This window comes from Monodelphis domestica, chromosome 6, assembly GCF_027887165.1.
Source record: "Monodelphis domestica isolate mMonDom1 chromosome 6, mMonDom1.pri, whole genome shotgun sequence".
NCBI lineage: Eukaryota > Metazoa > Chordata > Mammalia > Didelphimorphia > Didelphidae > Monodelphis > Monodelphis domestica.
The window spans coordinates 55,797,955-55,819,455 of record NC_077232.1 but is presented as its reverse complement, the minus strand read 5'-3'; the positions used below and the strand labels follow the sequence as shown (position 1 = coordinate 55,819,455).

At 37.3% G+C, this 21,501-nt stretch overlaps 1 protein-coding gene across 1 annotated transcript in view; it reads left to right on the top strand.

The window, feature by feature from the left end:
- The window catches only part of SLC6A5 (solute carrier family 6 member 5), a 68,707-nt gene that overhangs the window by 25,159 nt on the left and 22,047 nt on the right, over window positions 1-21,501 (top strand). The window contains exons 9-13 of the mRNA XM_007497167.3: window positions 3,077-3,180; window positions 4,945-5,069; window positions 17,755-17,867; window positions 18,791-18,922; window positions 21,163-21,262. Coding sequence (XP_007497229.2) covers window positions 3,077-3,180; window positions 4,945-5,069; window positions 17,755-17,867; window positions 18,791-18,922; window positions 21,163-21,262 — 574 coding nt within the window. The remainder of the gene's footprint in view (window positions 1-3,076; window positions 3,181-4,944; window positions 5,070-17,754; window positions 17,868-18,790; window positions 18,923-21,162; window positions 21,263-21,501) is intronic.

The window sequence follows — 21,501 nt, the reverse complement described above, 5'->3', positions numbered from 1 at the left end:
AAGAACACTTTCTTTCCCATCACAATTTGGGAAATCTCTTGGGGTTGATTTGCTGGGTGTATGATGGAATGTGGACAACACATTCTTGAGAGCAAGGATGGTTTCATTCCTGCCATTATAACTAGTGAATAGCATAGTGCCTAGTACACAATGGGTGCTTAATTAATGTTGGTTGGTTGATTACTTGCACTTTTAGATTTAGGAAACTTTACAAAAGAATTAAAAAAAAAGAAGTGTGTATTTAGTGTTTTCCAGATTTCCTAGAACAGTTGTCTAAATCTCATTCTTCATTTGTGGTCATATGATAGTGTTAAATGAAAAATAGAATTCCCTTGATAATATTCAGATTATCTCATGATGACAGTCTGGTAATAATGATTATGTCTATGAAGTCAAGCTACACAGGTTGGAAATTAACTGCACTCAGCAAGCCATGAAGCAATTATATTTTCAAAGGGACAAGACACACTAATTACTCCCAGTGCACAGAATGCAGTCATTTTTTTTCTGTCCTAACATCTCTCATGCTTCATAACTGTGTTTCTACCTTTAGAACTTCTGGTGTACAAAAACCCCCAACAATATTGCTTTACAATATTGTTTAAGTAGCAGGAGTTTCCTTGCTTTGGAAAAAGTATTAATCTTAGGTTTCATTTATACACTATGAGCTGGCATTATGCATCTACTTGGTGGGTTGCTCTCATTGACAATGAATGGGCTTTCATAGAGTGTTATTGTCTAGCATGACTCCATGATCCAAAGGACACTGTCCCCATAAGACTACTTCCTACTGCTTCCTTTGTTGTGAATTTCTGGCACTCTGCCTAGGATCAGGGTGTTCAGTCATTGAATGAGTACAGGATTATCTTGGCCATGTCCCTGGAGTTTGGGGTTTTATTGTGGAATAGCTAGTCAATATCCTTGTCATATTTAACAAGAAGGATCAGGTACGGGACCAGTCCCATTCCCAACCTGATAGATATGTAGTCCAAACTTCATTGAAATTCTGGAGATTGGTTTTCAGAGTGAACAGGACAATCTATTCCCAATTTTCACCTCTTTGTAATGAATGGAAAATCATTTATTAAGAATTTACTATGTTCCAAACCCTTACTAAAGGCTACGGAACAAGAAGGTTAAGTCTCTGCTCTCAAGGAGTACTACATTGTAATTGGGGAAAAAACTTCAGTTGCACTGTCAGTGGAAAGACCCAGGAGATCTTAGGATTCAGTGGGAGTGCAGCTGGTAAGAGTCAGGGATCTTTCAGGCACTAATTTAGCAGAACAGTTCCAGGAATGAGTGAAGTGAATGACTCACTGATCATCCAAACAGGGTGGGTTATGCCATCTTGTTAGCTTAAGAGGTGTGACTGATGTGCCTTTGTTATCATAGCATCTTATATTTAAAATTGGAAGCAACTTTAGAGGTCATCTAGTCCAAACTTAATTTTGCCCGTCATTGATCGCATACCTTTGCCAAGGAAAAATAATTTAAGACCCTATCTTCACTTGTTAATGGACAAACAAAATAATGATTACAGTATGCATGGAAGTATACTTACAGCTATGACTTAATAATAACAACTTTATAAAGATGTGTTTTTGAAAAGCAAAATCTCCCTATATTTTTGCCCATCTATAGAGTTCAGTCATTGCTATTCTTCCAATGCTTTATGAGGATGACTAAAAGGAATACATTAAGGGGGTAAGAGATTTTGTTAGCCACATTATGGTGAGATGGAGGGCACAAAGTGGTCATTAAGTAGAGCTATACAAATATGGGGAAGATCTGTGATATCCACTATATGGGAAACCTTTTGTATGGATACCGCCTGTTACTAATATAGTTTGCAACTAGTCTATAATTGAGTAGGTAAGCCTTAGGGATTTGTTTGAGGCATAGTACTTTTTCATTCATTCATTCATTCATTCATTCATTCATTCATTCATTCATTCATGATGGTTAGGAGGTTCTTACCCTAGGTCCCACAGCTAGTATATGTCAAAGGCACTATTTGAGGCTCAGGTCTTTACTCCACTCCATTGTCTTATCCATCACACAGTAATCTCTGCAAGGCAGAAATAAGAACAATTGTTACTGTTGACCAAACTCTTGTAAGGACACCATTAAGTAGAAAGGAAATCATGCAAGAAATAAAGAATTTATCTATTTTGGACTCTATTATATGGTATATTTGATGAATTTCTGAGTTCCAGATAGTAGCACAGAAGAAAAATGAGGAGCTTATTTATAGTTTAACTGAGGAATCAAACTTTGTTCATTGCCTAGAGTGGGCTGAAGTATGTGCTCTCTTAGAAGGTTTTGTCCAATCCTCTAACAAGTTTTAAGCAGGAGAAATTGGTTAGGTGTTAATGTGTTTTTCAGTTGTTTCCAGTCATGCCTGGCTCTTTTGTGATCCCATCTGAGACTTTCATGGTAAAAATTATGGAGTGGTTTGCTTTTTCCTTTTTCAGATCATTTTACAGATGAGGAAACCGAGGCAAATAAGGTTAAGTGACTTGGTCAGAGTCACGCAAATAGCAAATATCTGAGGCCAGATTTGAAATTAGGGAAATGAGTCTTCCTGACTTCAAGCCCAGCACTCTACCCACTGTGCCACTTAGCTGCCCTTATAGGTCAATAACAACTTCTCTTTACATTTGGTTACATATTCATAGACAGATTTTGTGAAGACTGTATATTTCTCATAATCATATATAAATATATTTACTAAATTATATTTCATCCCCAAATATTGGGAAAACTGGCAAGGACAGTTAACTTAAGTTCTTTATTATCAGATGTCAGCTGATGTGTTATAGTCTACTGGGAGTCATTATCTGTACAGAATTTAGTTATTTCCAGATCAACTTCTGTCTCATTGGATTCAGTTGTAAACCAATGCATTTGAGTCTTCATGTTATTTTTGAGATGGTGTACATGTTGAATTTCCCCACCTTTGCATGGCACTGGGTACAATTCTTTTGGGATTATATGAAATTGGAAAAAATTCCTTCATTAATTCCACAGTTTGCTCCTAATGTTAACCTTTCATTGCCTTTCCTTTGCTTCACAGGTATGGAAAGATGCTGCAACCCAGATTTTCTTCTCTTTATCTGCTGCCTGGGGAGGTCTGATTACTCTTTCCTCTTACAACAAATTTCACAATAACTGCTACAGGTAGGTTGGAAACTGGCTATGCTTGAGGTGGCAAGGTGAGGAAGTGGAGGGGATGGAGCCCTTGGTTTGTGAATCTATTCCTGACTCTTAACCCGCTTAAAGAGGTAGAGGCTTTCCTAGAGCCAGGATCTAAATCAATGGTGGGTCAGGATTACTAGACTGTAAGTTCCCGGAGGCTTCCTTATTATATAAGTTCCTTTCTCTCCACTCACACAATTATCTGATGTAGGTCTTCATCACCTTACACCTGTATTATTGCCATAATTTTCTGCCTTGATATGTCACTACCAGATATAACCACTGTCTCCCAACATGTAAGAAAGAAGAATATTTAAGCCAATTTAACACACATGACTATGTGTGAGATTGTATACACTATTCTATATCTATAGTCCATCAGCTCTTGAACCAAAAGAGGAAGAGCGGTTTTGGAGAAGTCAATCAACAATATCTACTGGCAGTCTATTATAGGTTGAGTGCCATGCTAGGTACTTTTGGGAAATACCAAGAATTTAGTTTATGGTCTTTGTACATGAAGAGTTAATAGTCTGAGAAAGGGAGAAAAGATCTGCCTACCTGAAAAGGATCTGAGAATCCCAAGTATTGTTATCTGTGAAAGTCTCCAAATGAGTGGTATAGAGAGTGAGCTCAGAGAAAGAAAATCATTTTGAGCTGAGGTCTTTGTTAAAGTTTTCCTGAAAGAGATGGGATTATTTCTAGACTTTGAAGGATGGGAAGAATTTTAGGAATTGAAAAGAATGGTTAGAATATTTCAAATTGGAAAAATGTTTTGAGTAAAAATTCCAAGGCAGGAAAGCCTATGAAATATTTGGAAAACAATAAATGAATCAATCAGACAGAAGCAGAAGTATTTATAGGGGAGAAGAGGAAATAGATTAGAAAAATAAATTGAGGCTTTGTTAAAGAAGGCCTTAAATACCTGGATAAGGTGTTTGGATGAATAATGTTATAATTACTTGTTAATGGAGGGTTTGAAAATTTGAAGGCACATTAAAAATGCAAAGGGATACAGAGTCCCTATCATTTTAGAAAAGACTTTTAACATGGACAGTTCTAGAAGGATGATGATGTTTCTGCAGTAGATAGAATTTCCCTTCAACTCCTTCTAGCTCCTTTCTTGGGTTCTTCTACTTTTTAATACCCTGATTCTCTGAGCTGAGGTTGGCTATTCAGGTCCTAGGGCAGTGCCCCAACCAAACTTGTTATCTCCAGCACTACTTATGCTCCAAACCTTTGCTGCCACCTCTTTCCCCCAAGAGGCTATATCCCCTCCCCTCAGGGTCTTGTTCTGATTTCTGCCGATAAATGAATTCTGGCAAATGCCATACTGGATGATAAAAGATTTCTCTATTATCCATCCCAGGGAACCCATTTACATTTGAACTGACTTTCCAGAGACAGTGTCTTAACACAAAGGTACTGGGGCATATTTTTGGGTTAGAATGTTCTTTCATATCCATCAAATCACATACTGAGATTGTATATGGTCTCTACTTATATAAGTAGGCTATAGAGAAGAAACTAAGCTATAAGGATGGATTAATGTTCAACAATTGACCAATATTCAACAAATACTTGTTAAGTGCTACTCTGTGTGAGACATCATGCTAGGTACTGGGGATAAAGGTAAAATGAATGGCAGAGTCCTTACTCGCAAGCCTCAGCAGTAGCCTTGAGGTCATGGACCACTGACTACACCCATATGATAAGTATAACATGATGATTCTTGTGTCTTCTCTCCAGGGACACACTCATCGTCACCTGCACCAACAGTGCTACGAGCATCTTTGCAGGTTTTGTCATCTTTTCTGTCATTGGCTTCATGGCAAATGAGCGCAAAGTAAACATCGAGAATGTGGCTGACCAAGGTATGTACCCAATCTACATTTAGATAGTTTTTTAAGACTGACACACCCAGGCCACTCCAAAGCAATTTCATCCTCACTGGATCATGCTCATTTCCCTACTCTGCCCTTGCCTGGCACTTAGATCCTCAACACATGATTGATTCCTCTTCGAAATGAGGGGTGAGAAGGCAATGAATAGACTCATGGATCAGATAGTGGAGATGGTTTCTTTGGTGTTTTGTTAGTACTAGAGGTTTGCAGACTAGCAAAGGGGATGCTTTAAAATACCCTTTTTATCTACCACCATTATTATTTTTCTTCATTAATTTCAAAGCAGAGCAAATAAGTTGTGAGATCTACTTTAATAGAAGGGGAATTATTTATTAGACTAAATTGATGATCATGAAAGCAATGTCAGGCACTACCAGTTGGGTAATGACATTACTTACTTATGGAGAATTTTGTGAAACTCTAATAATAACATGAATGCAAATATCTTACTTTTAAAAATTATATTTATTTACAACACACTTTTTAATGAATTTTACTTCAAATCTACACCCAGTGAAATGGAATCTTTTCTTACTTAGGGTGGGGGAAGAATTAGGAAAATAGAAGAGATGGTATGACAACAAGAGCTCCAAACCATATACCCAAGTTCACATTTTAGTTCTGTCACTATTGGTCACTGGGAAAATAATTTGATCTCCCTGGGTCTCAGTTTCTTCTTGTATAAAAGAATTGGACTGGTGATCTCTAAGCTGTCTTTTGACCTCCAAATTCTATGATTATAGTTCAGTGAGAACTATCCCTTTTTTTGTTGTCTTCAATATACCTGGTACCTATAGTGTCTTGCGTATTTGTTTGTTTATACTTAAGTCCTGTGATTTAATCTATCTCTATTGAAGCATATCTATAATTTAGTCTTAAAAAGTTGCCTGGGACACTGAGAAGGAATTTTTTTTCAGGGGCGCATAACCTGTTTTTGAATCATGTAGGATTTAAAACCAGGTCTCTCTGACTCCAGGACCTGTACTCTTTCTACTATCCCAAGATCTTTCTCTGTTTGCAGTCAATTAATCAATGTTAGTAACTGATTGATGATGGGCAACCATGTGGTGCAGTGGATAGAGTTCTGGGCCTGAAGTCAAGAAGACTCTTCCTTATACACTGATTGGCTATGTGACCCTGAGCAAGCCATATAACCTTGTTTGCTTCAGTTTCTTCACCTATAAAGTGAACTGGAGAAGGAATCTGCAAATAATCCAGCATCCTTGCCAAGAAAACCTCAAATGGGGTCACTGAGAGTCAGACACGACTGAACAACAAACTAATGAACCCAGGGAGTTGGTTTTTCCCATAGATGAAAATTTGACAGATAACAATAAAGAAGCAATTAGTTATTGGTTTTCCTCCACTACCAGCACCTACTCCCTCCCCTAAATCTGTCTTCACTAAAATGGTTGTTTGTCCAGGGGTGTGCTTTATTGAAGTGAACCAGCTTGGGAAAACAGATTGTTATAGTTTCAATGTGAACACTTGCTCCTTGGAAAAATTAGCAAATACTACAAATCAGGTTCTGATTTATTATTTTGTTTATTATCTAAACTTGAGAAAATGTCAATAATTCAGATCGAACTTAAAATTGTTTAGCAGGTACATTTTTCTCTCCTTAGAGATTCGGTTAAACATTTACCAGTGCACTCCATGTCTGTGATATAAAAACAGGAGTAATAGACTTAGAGCTGAAATGGACTTTAGAGATTATCTAATCCCAACTCTTTCATTTTGCATGTGGAAAAACTTCAGCAAAACCAGTGACTTCCCCAAGGTTACATAGGAAGTAAGTAGTCAGCAAAGCCAGAATTTGAATGCAGCTAATTTGATAATAAATAGATTCTTCAATGTGAGTACCTGTAAGATGGAAGGAACCTGAGGAGCATAAGAAGGTTCCATGTAATAACAAATTAACTGTTAATAAGGATTCAAGTGTCAATGACCCTCTACCTTACAAGATTTGAGATGGATTGAAAATTTCAAGGTCTTTTCCTGGAGAAACACTTGGGAATGGCAGAAGGGAAAATGTGGGAACTTCCTTTGAAAAAGGGAGAAAGGATAACTGGGAATGGTTACATCTGGAAAAATCCTTAGATATAGCTAGCTTAAGAAATTTTAATTAATACCTAGAAAATCACAGGCATTGTGGGAGATACTGCCAGACTTTTTGGGTATTAATTATAATCTGATTTGTTTGGCTGATAGGGAGAGGAGAGATTAGGTTAATGCTGTGGGCTCTAGTATAGATAGGAAGAGAGAAATTAAAACTTTATTTTCCAAAAATATATAACAAGTCTGGGCTAGAAATAGGTGTTTAGCAAAAATGTTATTAAACCCTGGGCTAGATAACCAATGGAATAGAAAGAGAATAGAATTGCCATCTGCTTAGGCTGCTTTGGCTGCTACCCAGCCTGGAGGAAAGAATTCAGCATTGGATTATACCAGAAAGCAAGTGCCCAGTAGACTATGATATAAACTGTGCTTTTCATCCTTTTAATAATTAGAGAGATCAGCAGTAAATAGCCAAAATTGGGAATGGAACCCAGAGAGTCTGATTCCCAGGTCTGTACTTTCTACATACATAGCACAAGATATTTTAGTCTCTAAGGAGAAAGTGAGACAGCTGTAGGCACAGGGTTTGCTTCATGTGTATGGGGTCCTTCCCTCATTGAACTCTTGATTGGGGCTCCCCAGGGAAGAAGCAATGGGAAATACAGCCAGAAGTCATTTTTGGCCATTTTTATAGGCCTTTTGGAAGTAGCAGGTATATTTTTTGCCACGATCAGCGATACATCTGGTCATGCTGACTGGATTGCATTGCTGCCAAGCTTCGTTCATCTGGAGTGCCTTGTCTGAGCCCAGTTCAGAAGGTAGTCTTCTGGAACCAGGTTGATGGCAGGACACTTCATGGCCAATGCCCTGGTGAATGACACCCTCAGAATTTTCATCACAGTAACAATTCTCTCTCAGTTCATTGAGCATGAGCAATAGTGCATGCTGGAAGAGAAGAAATATTTCAAAGATGATGTGGCAAGAATTGAGAAATAGCAAGTTCGTATTTAAGAATATGATAGTCCTAGACCTTACTCAGTATCTTATTGGTTAAAACACTCACTTCAAAATGCCAGCACAAGTCTGACCCTTAATAAATCCTTGCTGATTTAACTGATTTGAGTTGGGACTTTAAGTTACTAGAACCCAAGTTTCTGGTTCCCAGATCAGTGCTCTACAGGATACCATCCTATTTCCTTCTCCTTGAAGTAAAAAAGGACTAATGAAATCATTGCATATATTCCATCTATTGATAAAATATGCATTTATTAAGCATCTACCATCTCCTTTAAGGAACTTATATTCTAGTAGGGCAATGGTGATGGCATTAACCTGATTAGATTGGAAGGATCCTTCTGAAGTCATGGGATTGTAAGGGTTTGGACTCTGAGATGGAGCCTCAAAGGCTTTCTAGTCCATTCAATAAGTTAATTTAGAAAATGCTTATTATGGGCCAGACACTGTGCTTAGTACTGGGGAGAAAAAGAAAGTTGTCTCCAAGGAGCTCATGTGGGAAAGAGAGAAAACATGGAAATAACTTGTTGAAATGCATTGTGAAAGGAACCATGAGGAATAGTAGGGACTGAGAAAGGCATTTTTCAGGTGAATCTGAGCTAAGTGCTGAAGGAATCCAGGGAAGTCAAGAGACAGAGGTAAGGTGGGACAGCCTTCCAGAGATCAGAATTGGAGCACAAAAAGGTCAATGTGATTGGAATCCAATTCTCTAATTTTACAAATGAGACCTCTGAGGTCTTGGAGTTTAATTGGTATTCTCAAGTGACACAGATGACATCAGTGATAGAATTTGAACTAAGCTTTTCAGATTTCAGACCCAGTGCTCTTTCTCCTAAACTATCTCAGATTCTAACCTGCCCAAAGCAGAGTAGATAAATTTTCAGGTTATAGACAACATGGCGTCTGATCACCCCTAACTTTTAGGATCTCATTCCCTCAGCTCAGTAGCCTTGCTTCATTGCTGTGAGAAGGAGTAGAATTTTGAGTGATTCAGGCCATTTATTACTCATTTCCCGCATCTATAAGTTTAGGGACTTGATCTGTGATTTCAATTGGTGAGGAATGTAGGTCAACACCTTCTCTGCATCTTTGAGTCTTAGAGAGTTGCCTAGAATGCTGAAAGATTAAAGAACTTCCCGAGAGTTACAGTCAGTCTTTTTTTTCAGAGGAGAGAATTGAACATAGGGCTTCCTATAACTCTAAGACCAGTTTATCATTATCTATGCCATGTTTCCTCTCTTACACATAACTATGGTTTAAAATTTTCATCTCCTTGGGAAAAGCTATGATTTTTTCAAATTTCAAATTGAAGAACTGGGCTATTTTAATAAAGCCATGGGTCTGGAGAAGAGAGAAATGCTGAAAATTCTTATTCCCCCCCCCCCAAATGGTATAAATAGAGCTCATTGAGATAGAATGAGTGAGTGATTTAAGAGTTTTGGATAGCAGGCTTTCTTAAAAAATATTTGCTGACTGTGTTTTCTATGCTGAATGTTGAGAATGGACATGTACAATGATAAACCTGAGACCATATGAATCTCAACCATCAAACATTCAACTATAATCACTAAATTCTACAGAATTTATCAGGTTTTAGACTTTGTAAAAAAGATGTTCCAACAATAATCCTGAAATAAAAGTTTTCTTGGTAGTTCCCAATGAAATAAATTCATGGGAACAGTTTGAAAGAGGAAAATTTTGGCTTCAAAGAAGAATTTCCTAAATAATTGGAGCTATCCCAAAATTGGATGACTGACTTGAGAAAATAGTGGATTACCTCTCAATGAAGGTCTTCAATGACCATTTGTTTGGGATATTGTCCAGGGGATTCATGGTAAAGTATTATCTAGATGACCCCTTCCAAGTCTGAGATTCCAGAATTGGCATTAGTCCTAGCCACCATTCTTTAGGCCATTCTTCCCATTCCTTGTACTTGGAACAAAGGGTAAAGGAGACCTTTCATGATGGACTGGGTGACATTTGAGTCATCACATTTCTGACAGTGGAACGCTAAATGAACAAATTTTTCCCATTGTGACTCTAGAATAGAGTTTCCACTGTTTAAACCAGCTATTATAAGAATTTTTCTTAATTTTGTGTCTTTCATCAATATTCTTAGTTGGTCAATTAATAGCTTTTCTGAATCTGTGCTTCCAGGGAGTCTTTACTATTCTCCTTGGGTAAAGGGGTATGACTAAAAAAAAAAATAAAGCAGATGATAAATATCACCACTGAAAAAATATTTTGCGTATTTTGAGAGTATCATAGATTTAGAACCGGAGGGACCTTAAGAAGCCATGTAATATAATCTTTCCTTTTACAAATGAGGAAGTAAGCCCTGGAGAAGTTAAATGATTTGCTTGTCACTTGGGCATTGAGTAACAGAGCTGCAATTGCATCACAAAGTCTCCTGACTTGAAAATCCAAAATTCTGATTATTTTACTGTAGATATCAAATTGGAGTGCATATTCCCTTTACCCTTGCAGATCATAATTTTCAATTGACTTCTAATGTTTTGTGATTCTTATCCATGCCCTTTCATGTATTTTCCAAATATCCTGAAGTCTTACCTCTGAGTTTTGTTTTTTAATATTTTGTGGGTATCATTGCACTAAACAGGATGTCTGTATATTCTCTCAGCTTGAGGCTACATATATGGTCTGCATACTTTTGTAGTTGTTTTTCAGGCATTTTTCAGTTGCTTCTGATTTTTTTGTGGCCCCATTGAGAATTTTCTTAGCAAAGATACTGGGGGGGGGTGTTCCATTTCCTTCTCCAAATCATTTTACAGATGAGGAAACTGAGATCAACTGACTTAGCCAGGGTAACACAGCTAGGAAGTATCTGAGGTCAGATTTGAACACAGGAGATAAATCTTCCTGACTCCAGGCTGGGTACTCCATCCACTGTGGTACCTATCTTTTCCCATCTGGAATACTCAAGTGATATTTAGAATTATGTTGCAGTATACTTATATCTGTCTTCCCAATGACTTGCCTACAGTTTTGATTCTTCTAAGATGCATAATGGCTCTTGGTCCTCTGCAATGTTCTGATTTCAGCTAAAAGTGGAATAATTAGGTATTTTTTGAATTCCAGAAAATAGAAAAAAATAGTAAAAAGGAGAATGGCTCCCTTAGCAAGAGAGTCAACTAAGTTAGATAATCTTGAGAGTATTTATAGATGACCATGGAGGGCAGAGAGCAGATAAATGTGAACTGTAACAGATCTGCTGGTGTTTTTATAGCAGTCTGTTTTCATACTTGATGAAAGTAAGACCACCACATTTGAATCTCAGAACTTAATATGCTGTATGAGTAAGTGGAAAAGGCATTTAAGAAATTGAAATAGGTAAGAGCAGCTGCATCTGGCCAGATACCAAGTTAATCTTTGCCAAAGGTGACCCAATTTTGAAGATGCTGCATAAAATTTTCAAGAGATTGCAAAGAAAGGAATAGTTAAGAGTCACTCCTCAAACTATTTTAATAGTTTAATTCTCTAAAGTAGGCAGTAAAAGATCCATTTACCAGTCAAAGTCAAGAACAAATATTTGGGAAGTTCAGTAAAGTATCTTTTTTACTAATAGATATAGAGATAGATGGACTATGCCTTGGATCATTCAGGAACTGGCAGTGCTTAGCATAGTTTGGTGAATCAGTCTGCATATGGAGAATATAATATAAAGGACTATTTACAGCTAATGCTAGGGAACCAAGTATAGAGAGAAACTTAGGTTACAGCACTACCTTTTCATCTCAGCTTTCTCCCTTTGCCCATAAGGAGCCATAAACAATCCAAAGATACAAATTCCATCTTACAGGGATTCAGAATGAGGATTACCTGGAAAAAGGACCACTGTCCAGTTTATTCACATTCTTCCATCACAAAATATTTTTAGTGCCTATTATGTGCAAGGCTCTTGGGAGGATACAAAAGTGGGGACCCTCAAGTGGACCAAAAAACCCAAACACATTTATCAAGGGGGTCAGGATCAGATATTGTTTGACATTCTTCTAGGTGAGAGAGCCAAACTTCAGGAATTTGATTCCTCTAGGACTGAATTAACTCCTCTAGGCTACCCAGGGTTTATTAATTTCTGCCCTAGTGCATTAATGGTACTCTGTATAACTCCAAAGTGTTAAGGAGCCAATTGGTCCTTGGGGCTTAGTTATTCCTCCCTGAGAGCAAATTCAGCCCTGAAGGAAGCTCATTTTTGTTGTAGCAGAATAGTATTTAGAAAGGGCTCTAGGGAGCCTCTCTCTTTGGGGAATTCATATACTCTCAGGGATAAGCTAAGTATCCCTCTAGGGGGGTTTATCTTTCTTGGTACCCACAACATCCCCAAAGAATCATTTAATCACTGGGCAGGATTGAGTTTACCATCCAATGAACCTTCTCATCCCAAAAGAGTAGCTGGGCAAATTTATGAGGAGACCTACTTTTTAGTTGAATTGGGAGTGCTTTACTTTTTAAGCACCTTTTCAAAGCTGATGAGTTTGCTGATGGGGATATAGGGAGAAGGTAATTTCTCAAGCCAGAAGGGTTACATTAGCCCAAGTGCAGAGTCTTTCCCTAGTCATATCCTTTAAAGAAATTTCTTGATCATCCTATAACTTTCAAATAATTTTGCATCTATAGGAGGCTTATTTATAAATAAGGAAATCTATATGGTAGTGTATCAATAATCTATGAAGGGGGAATCATAGAATTATGAGTAATATGTTACTATAGAATGATCATTTAGTTCAATCCCCTCATCTTTCAAATGCGCAAACTGAGGACCTACAGGTTTAGCCAGATAATCTGGATAAGAAGTAGAAGAGCAGGAATATATGATTCTTCAGGATGCAATGGTATCTTTGACAAGATTTGAACTCAAGACTCCTTGACTACAATAATCTCCATCATACTATTTAGTTGTCCTATGTAGGTTGAAAGCAGATTGTGGAAGGTGCCCCAAATTTCTAGAATACAGTTCAGCTGGGTACTTACAATGTCATAGGATTATGGATTTAAAACTAGAAGGAAACTAAGAGGCTATCAGATTTAACCTTCTCATTTTAGAGATGAGGATATAGGTATAGAGAGATAAAATGCCATGTTCAGGGTAATATAGTGAGCAGCATTTGAACCAAAAAGGAACTTAAGTTTTCCTGACACACTAATGTAACACTCTATCCACTGAGCTACCTAGCTATCTTGCATCTCCTAATGCTTCACTTCTTCTAATGCTTCACTCTTTAGTTCTCCAACTCTACAAAGGAGAGAGGAAGGCACATTTTTCTAGTTTTTCTCTGGCTTTTCAAGTTTTGCCAGGCCATCCTTTCCCAAAGTCTTTTCATCCCTTTTTAAAAAGTGAAAGCTGACTTGTACTGAAAGCATAGGTCCAGTCCTTATATTTTTAAATAAACACATCATTAATGATGCATCCCTAGTGCCTGGATCAGTATACTTTTTTGTCAATTAATCTAGGATTCATTTTGAGATAACAGACTAAATTAATTTGGGGATTCCTTGGGAATGACTTGGTAAAATTCCATTTAGTTTCAAATCCTAAATGATATCCAAACTTTTGGGGAAGAGGTATTGCTGGTCAAAAAAAATTGAGAGCCCCTTGAAATTTCCATTTTCCTGGAGTTTTAACCAATAAAACTGATAGACAGATTTCCCCCCCCTACTCTTCCCTCTACTACAATTTTGCAACCTTCTTTTATAAGACACAAACAAATAAGTGCCAGAGGTTTATTTCAAAAACAACTAGTAGAAAGATGCCCTAGAGTCAATACGCATCGATCATAACCTTCTATGACCTCACTCCTGTATGTCAATCTGATGTTCAAAATTGTGACTTGGGGGCAACATAATATCTTCTATCATCAAACAATGAATCAATTATGTTTTGTATAGTTTTAGTTCTTAATATCATTTCAGTGATGTTTATTTATTTTTTGGACTGAGAATCATGAAGCACAGTTACTTCAATGGAAACAAAATGGTAGGTGACCCCGAGAGAAGTGGTCATATTTGTGGTCAGCTACAACATACTTGTGTCTAAGTGATGGCAAAGAAGACATCAAAGACATGAATGACCAGAAAAGGAGTTGGATTGGCTGTCACAAGTCTTAAGGGTAAACAGTGGGCAATCTGAGTGCTGGCTTCCTTGAATATTTAAAGAACCAGATAAAGCTTCCCAGTGTATACTGGGTAGATCTCTGTGAGATAAGGGACTCTCATTTTTGTATTTTTAACTTCAGTTCCAAGCACGAAGTCTAGCCCATAATAGATACTTAAGTGATTATTGAATTGGAGGAAGGTATGAGAACCTTCTAGGAAAGCAGGGTGCCATTGGATGATTGGGGGAGGAAATACCTCCACAGATGAGATTAAGGATCCATTTAAGGATATGAATGGTTTTTATTCTGACATGAATATGTTATTATATTTTACATCTTAGAACCATTGTCAATATCTGTGGGACAAAGATTTGCTTCAGCTGTTCACATTTAAGTACTTATTAAATGTCTATTATGTGCAAAGCACTCTGCTAGGTCTTAGGGATGAAAAGACACATGAAAAATATTCATCATCCTCAAAGAGCTGACATTTTATTGGAGGATATTCCTCACCTAACAAGACTAATTATAATCAGAATGCTTTCTTTTCTAGCAATTTTGGATAAATGAAGTTTACCATAATAGAATTTTTTTTAAAAGAAAGATAGCTTTTGTATAGAGGATAGAGAGCCAACTTCAGAACCAGGTCTGTGTCCTACCTCTGATACATATTGAGTATCCTCCATCCAAGTTTGAAACCTAAGTGTCATCTTCAAATTCATACTCTCTCTTACCCCTTATATCTCATCAGATCTTATTTCTACCATCATAACATCTCTCATATATGCTCCTTCCCTCCTCCAACACTGCTACCATTTTGTTATAGATCCTTATTTCCTCATGTCTCTGCTATTGCTTTTCCTTGATCTACCTGCTTCAAGTCTGTCCTCACTATAGTCCTTCCTTTACTTATCTGTTAGCAAGATCTTCCTAAATTATGACTGTTCATAGCCCCCAATCCCCTTATTTAATAAACTTCTGTGGTTCCCAAGTACCACAGGATCAAATATAAAAATCCTCTTGTAATCTGGCCCCTTCCCACTTTTCCAGACTTTTCCAACTCAATTTTCATCCTCTTCCAGGGACACTGACTTCCTGGATATTGCCTACACAATGCTATATCTCCACACTGCATACATTTTCACCGGCTGTCTCCTATCTCTGAATTTTCTCTTTCCTTTTACCTTCCCTGATTTCCTTTGGGATTTCTCAGCAAAAGTCTTACTTTTAAAAAAAAAAAACCCTTTCCCTTCTGTCTTAAAATTGATACTAAATACAAGTCTCAAGAAAGAAGAGTGGTGAGGGTTAGGCAATGGATTTAAGTCAAGATCACACAGGTAGGAAGTATCTGAGGCTAGAGTTGAACCTAGGTCCTCCTGACCCCAAGCCTGGTACTCTGCCCATGGTGCTACCTAGCTTCTGCTCTAATTACATTTTAATCTGGTTCAGGCCTCATTTGGAAGGGTTACTGTAGGGCTGCATTGGGCTTCATTTTTACTCTACACAACCCTCTAAGACCCCAAGTGTTTGAGTGAAATCACAGGTCAAGTTCCTGTCCTTCTCTGGGTGGGAAATGAAAATGAACAGTGCTTAAATTTTTAAAAACAAATATTCTGCCCCAGTCTTACTCTTCCCCTGAATATCCATGAACTTAGAAAACCGAGTTGTGCTCAAATTGTATAATTCTCTTAAAACTTGCTATACTTAGATCCTTGGGAAGTGAATGTTGGAAGATGTACAGTTTGGCTTTAGAGATTCATCTGTTCGGGGTACTGAACAGCCTTCTAATCATGACTATCTTGTTTTTATGCATTCTGAGCCATACTTTAATTCAGACTTTTCCTTTTATGTTTCACACTGGGAGTATTTAAAAGTTCGGTTATAGTCTGTTCAATACATAGATAAAGCGGCAGTGTCTCAGCCATTCAAGTCTTTATTTTTTAAATACCCCAAGGCCCCAGGCAACATTAAGAGCCAACAGCCTGAAAAATTTCATTTTTAAAAAGTGCTGTTATGTTTGAATTATAAACTCCAGATGCTGTGATTCCTATTTCACAATCTTCAGTGTAGATCCCCCAGCATAGGACATTAACTTGTTTCTGTCTGTTCTAACGAACTGATTCTTTAGTATTTAAGAAGGAAATCTATATTCACCCCTTACCCTTCTGTCTTAGAGTTTTTAGTAAGAAAGAAAGTGAGGATTAAAAAAACAACAACCAAATAATATGGATAGGTTTCTCAGTTTTAGCTAATTGGGCATAAAGGAGATCTTTCTTTCCTTCTAAGTAGAAAATCAAAAGAGATGGAAATGATAAGAAAATAATCTATAGGTATCTAATAAACAGAGAAAAGTTTCCAATGTCCTGATGGATGAAGGATTGGGGCATGTATGTGTGTGTGGATGGGTAGGAGAGAGAGTTCTAAGAAATCAAACTATTATTGTTCTCTTTGAACATCATGAGGACCCAATAGGTTCTTTTGGGTTATTAAAGAAAAGTCCTTAACAGGAATCATCTCTTTAGTGGTTTAAGATCTTGTTGTAAGGCTGGATATCAGGCTGGATCTGTCATTCCTATTTTAAAGAAAAGGAAGCTAAGTCCCATAGCTCTTTAGCTGTTGTCTATGATTTACTTTTGGCAAGGATGCAGCTTCTCTGAGTAGAATAATGGAATCACTGTTCTGCCCAGACTAATTTTGCAGATAAGGACATTGAAGGCCAGATTGATTAGTTAAGTGGCTTCCCTGAGGTCATAAAGGTAATAAATTGAATAGAATCATATTATAGGTTCAGAGATTTAGGCTTGGAAGGGACCTTATAAATTACACAGGTAGTGAACTGAATAGAATCAGTGATTTAGACCTAAAAGGGACTTTATAGGACACCTTCCCATTTTAGAGAAGAAGGAACTAAGGTCCAGAGAACACTGGTGTCTTGTCTGTGGTCACACAGGTATTAAGTGGGCAAAGCCAAGGTTATAAACTCCTGTTCTCTGACTGCCAATCCATCCTGCTTTCTATTATCATTCTGAAAGTTGAAAAGTGAAGATTTGAACCCAGATTCTGGGACTCCAAATTCAATATTCTTTCCACGAATACTGCATTGCTTCTCCAAGTCCAACCCTCTCATTTTATAAATGAAAGAGTTGAGGGCCAGAGAAGATGATTGATTTGCTTATGGTCACACACAGGGCACATTATTGGTCTAATATGATACAGTACAATATAATACACATTTATTAAGTGCCTATTAAGTGCCAACCACTGTGCTTAGCACTGGATATATAAATCAGCGCCATGCCATGTTTGTGGGGGAAGTTTGCTGGTTATAGTATAATTGGAGAAGACTTCGTGAAAGTCATGCCTACCACTTGGGCTAGGTTTGATGCTCAAATGTTCCCTGGTTTATCCTTGGATGCTCTGCATGCTAAGGGGTGGTCAGTCCTTAATCACCTATATTTTGTCTTTTTCAGGACCTGGTATTGCCTTTGTGGTTTATCCTGAAGCCTTAACCAGGCTTCCTCTCTCTCCATTCTGGGCCATAATTTTCTTCTTGATGCTCCTGACTCTTGGGCTGGACACCATGGTGATTTTTTTTTGTTTCCTTTACTTCTCCCAAAGTACAATCGCTAAAAGCGTGTGTGGGTGAATGGTGTGACACAACTGTCTTTTCTTATAGTTGGGCTGGTGATGGCAGTAATCAAAACAGTTGAAGAAGAATGAAGACAATTAGGGACTTTATGATTTTTTTCCTGGGGAAGGTGAAGAAGTGGGGGGAGATTTCTGAAATTTTGAAGGGAATATGTATTTCAAAAAAGCATACCAGTATCTATTCTGTTTATTTTCAGTTGTCACTATCATTTCTTGCTGAAAATTACTGGAGGGTAGGAGAGAAGAATAAACTGATTCAGGAAGAAGAAAATGATGAATTTTTTAGGAAAAATTATTTTAATGAATAATATGGATAAGGGGCAGGTAGGCAGCTCAGTACCATGCTTAGAGTTGAGAGGACCTGGGTTCAAATTTGGCCTCAGATACTTTCTTTGTGGCCCTGGACAAGTCATTTAACCCTGTTTGCTTAGCCTTTACCCTTCTGTCTTAGAGGTGTTACTAAGATATAAAGTAGGGATTAAAATGTAAAAGCAATAATGTGAACAGGTTTATCAATTTTAGATAATTGGGTATAAAGAAGGTCTTTTTTCCCCTATGTAGAAAGTCAAAGAAAATGGAATGATAAGAAAAGAATCTCTAGGTATCTAATAAACAGAGAAAAGTTTCCAATGTCCCGATGGATGAAATGTGTGTGGACAGGTGGGAGGGAGAATTCTAAGAAATCAAACTTATTGTTCTCTTAGTACATAAGTGGTAATGAGACTCCAGTAAGTTCTTTTGGGTTATTAAAGAAAATAGCTTCTTTTCTTTTTTTCCTTTATAGAATGAAAAATAGCATTTTTGTTGTGTTTATTTAGGCTACATAACTAATATTTTCCTTTACTTTTACCTTCACAGTTTGCCACCATTGAGACTATAGTGACATCCATTTCAGATGAGTTTCCAAAGTATTTGCGCACTCACAAACCTGTCTTTACTCTTGGATGCTGTGTTTGTTTCTTCATTATGGGCTTTCCTATGATTACTCAGGTAAGTTGTTTGCTGGGAGTCTTCTGGGGAAAGGAAGGAAGAGGAGGACATGGCTCTTTCTACTTAATTTGTTCATTGCCTCATTCATGATTCATTTATTGATGCTGTTGTTATGGACTTAATATTTACTTGGCACTTTGAAAAACAAATGTTGCTGCCACAAAAATAGGGTTTATACAAATTAATTAGGGATTCACAAGGCAGAATGAATTCTGGCTCCATTTTGGCCAACAGAAATGAATAGATGTATCTTTCTTTGCCCAGATAGTCAGTCACATAATGGATGTGCCTAACTAAGAAAACCCCAAACAAAGAAACTTGAATTTGCAAAATAGAGAAGTTGTTGGATGATTATTTGCTTTAATGTAAGATCCACCACAAGATTCATTTAGAGGTCTAAGTTTCTCAAACACATTTAAGTGTTTTTTTTTAATAGGTCAAAAATTTTTTTGTTGCCTTAAAATTTGGGAAGAGAATTAAACAATTAAAATCAATAATTATTCAGCAATTATCTACTATGTATACAACACCATGTTAATTTTTGAGGATTCAAACATAAAGGAGACAAAACCCTTGTCCTTGGGGAAATTATAGCAGAGTTGGGGTCTTGAGACAGATTTCAGATATAAATTGGAATCTAAGTAATATAAATTCATTAGATTGAGGGTTAGGAGGGAAAAATGAATATCCATGAGATAGGAGTCATTCGACAATTGAAGAGCCAACATAAATGCCAATAGTATAGATTTAAGTGATAACTAGAGAATTGTGGCATATTAGAGGAGGAGGGGACCTCAGAAGCACTCTAGTTCAATCAATAAAAAAATTCCCCCTAAAGGTTACCTCCTATGTCTATGCTTGAAGATCTTAGTGAGGGGAAGCCTACTCTCTCCTGCATCAGTTCTTTTTGCTTTGGGGATGTAGTTCTAATAATTGGATAGCTTTCCTTTACCAAACACAGAAGAGTTGGAACAATTTATCTCTCAGTTACTTTCACCCACAGCTTCTTTTGAGTGAGTGAGGACAATTCTGACCTCTGTCCCCACACAATAGCCTTTCAAGTACTTGAAGACAGCTATTATAGTACTCATAAGCTTCCTTTTCTCCAGTTTGAATGTTCTCAATTTCTTCAACTGATTCAACTGATGGAATGCTCTTGGCATCCTTCAAAATACTCGTCATGTTGCTATGGATATTCTCTAGTTATTCAATGTCTCTCCAAAAATGTGGCATAGAATTAAGTTAAATATTCCAAGTATAGTATAATCAGGTCAGAGGACAGAGGGACTATTATCTCTCTATTTCCAGACATTCTATTTCATAGCATCACAGAATTTACAAATTGGAAGGGACCTCACTGGCCATCTGATCCAATTCATATGTGAATGGAATAGCCAAGATAATATGCCAAGCATTTATTAATGCAATTGATATTGCAATTAATGCAATATAATGCAATTTATATCAACATTTTCCCACTGTCTTTGCTTAAGGGGCAAAGGATCAATTATTTAAAGTGAGACATACTTGTAAAGAGAAGTATTGATAACACTAATATGACTTTCTTCATATTGAACCTTGATCCTTTCCATTTAAGAGATTAGACCTTTTTCTGTTCTCATTCTGTCGATTAGTCTAGAATGTTTTCTGAGACAGATCTGATAATGTGACCAGATTCCCTGTTTTTTTAATTGAAGTGAGGTATACACAATGGTCACAAGCTATCCCCAACTTGAAGTAGTTATTGATCCTTTCTGTGGAATCTACAGTATTGAGTTGCAACATATGCTAGTAGGAAGATCTCAAGATTTATAGTCAATAAATCAGGGTTTAAATTCTTCTGCCTACCACCCATGGGGGCTTCTGGGAAGTTCATTTAACCTCACTGTGCCTCAGTTTCTTCATCTGAAAATATACTAATTCAGATAATGTAGGGACAAATAATTGGAGCTGTCCCAAGTGGAATGAGCTGCTGCAGGGAGTTGTCATTTCAGAAGCTGGATATTCACTTTTAGGAATTCACAAAGGGAATTCTTCAGGTAAAGATTGAACTAATGGAATTCTGAGGTACCACAGAGCCCTGAGATTATATGATTCTTTGACTGAATGACATCCAGCATACCTTCTCACCTGAAACTCAGCCATCTCTACAAAGTAAACCTTAGAGTATATGATGCACGGAAAGAGAGAGATGATATCAACAGGGTACATAACTGTTGAATTTTCTTCATTTCCATTAGGGTGGAATTTACATGTTTCAACTTGTGGACACATATGCAGCTTCATATGCATTGGTCATCATTGCAATCTTTGAGCTTGTTGGAATTTCCTACGTATATGGTAAGAAGTAATGAAGCATTATTTGGAATGGCTTCTTGGATGCAAGAGTATGGCTCTATGTCCTAAGTCTGAGAAGAGAACAAGAAGATATAGGTGTTACTTTTGGGGGCATAAGAGAAGGGGGAAATGTAAGCAAATGGGTGTGCATATGGGGGAAGAGAGAAGGGACTGGGATCTTAGAGTTTCATAAATCTAGACATGAAAGGCCCTTAGAGGACATCTAGTCTAAACTTCTAATT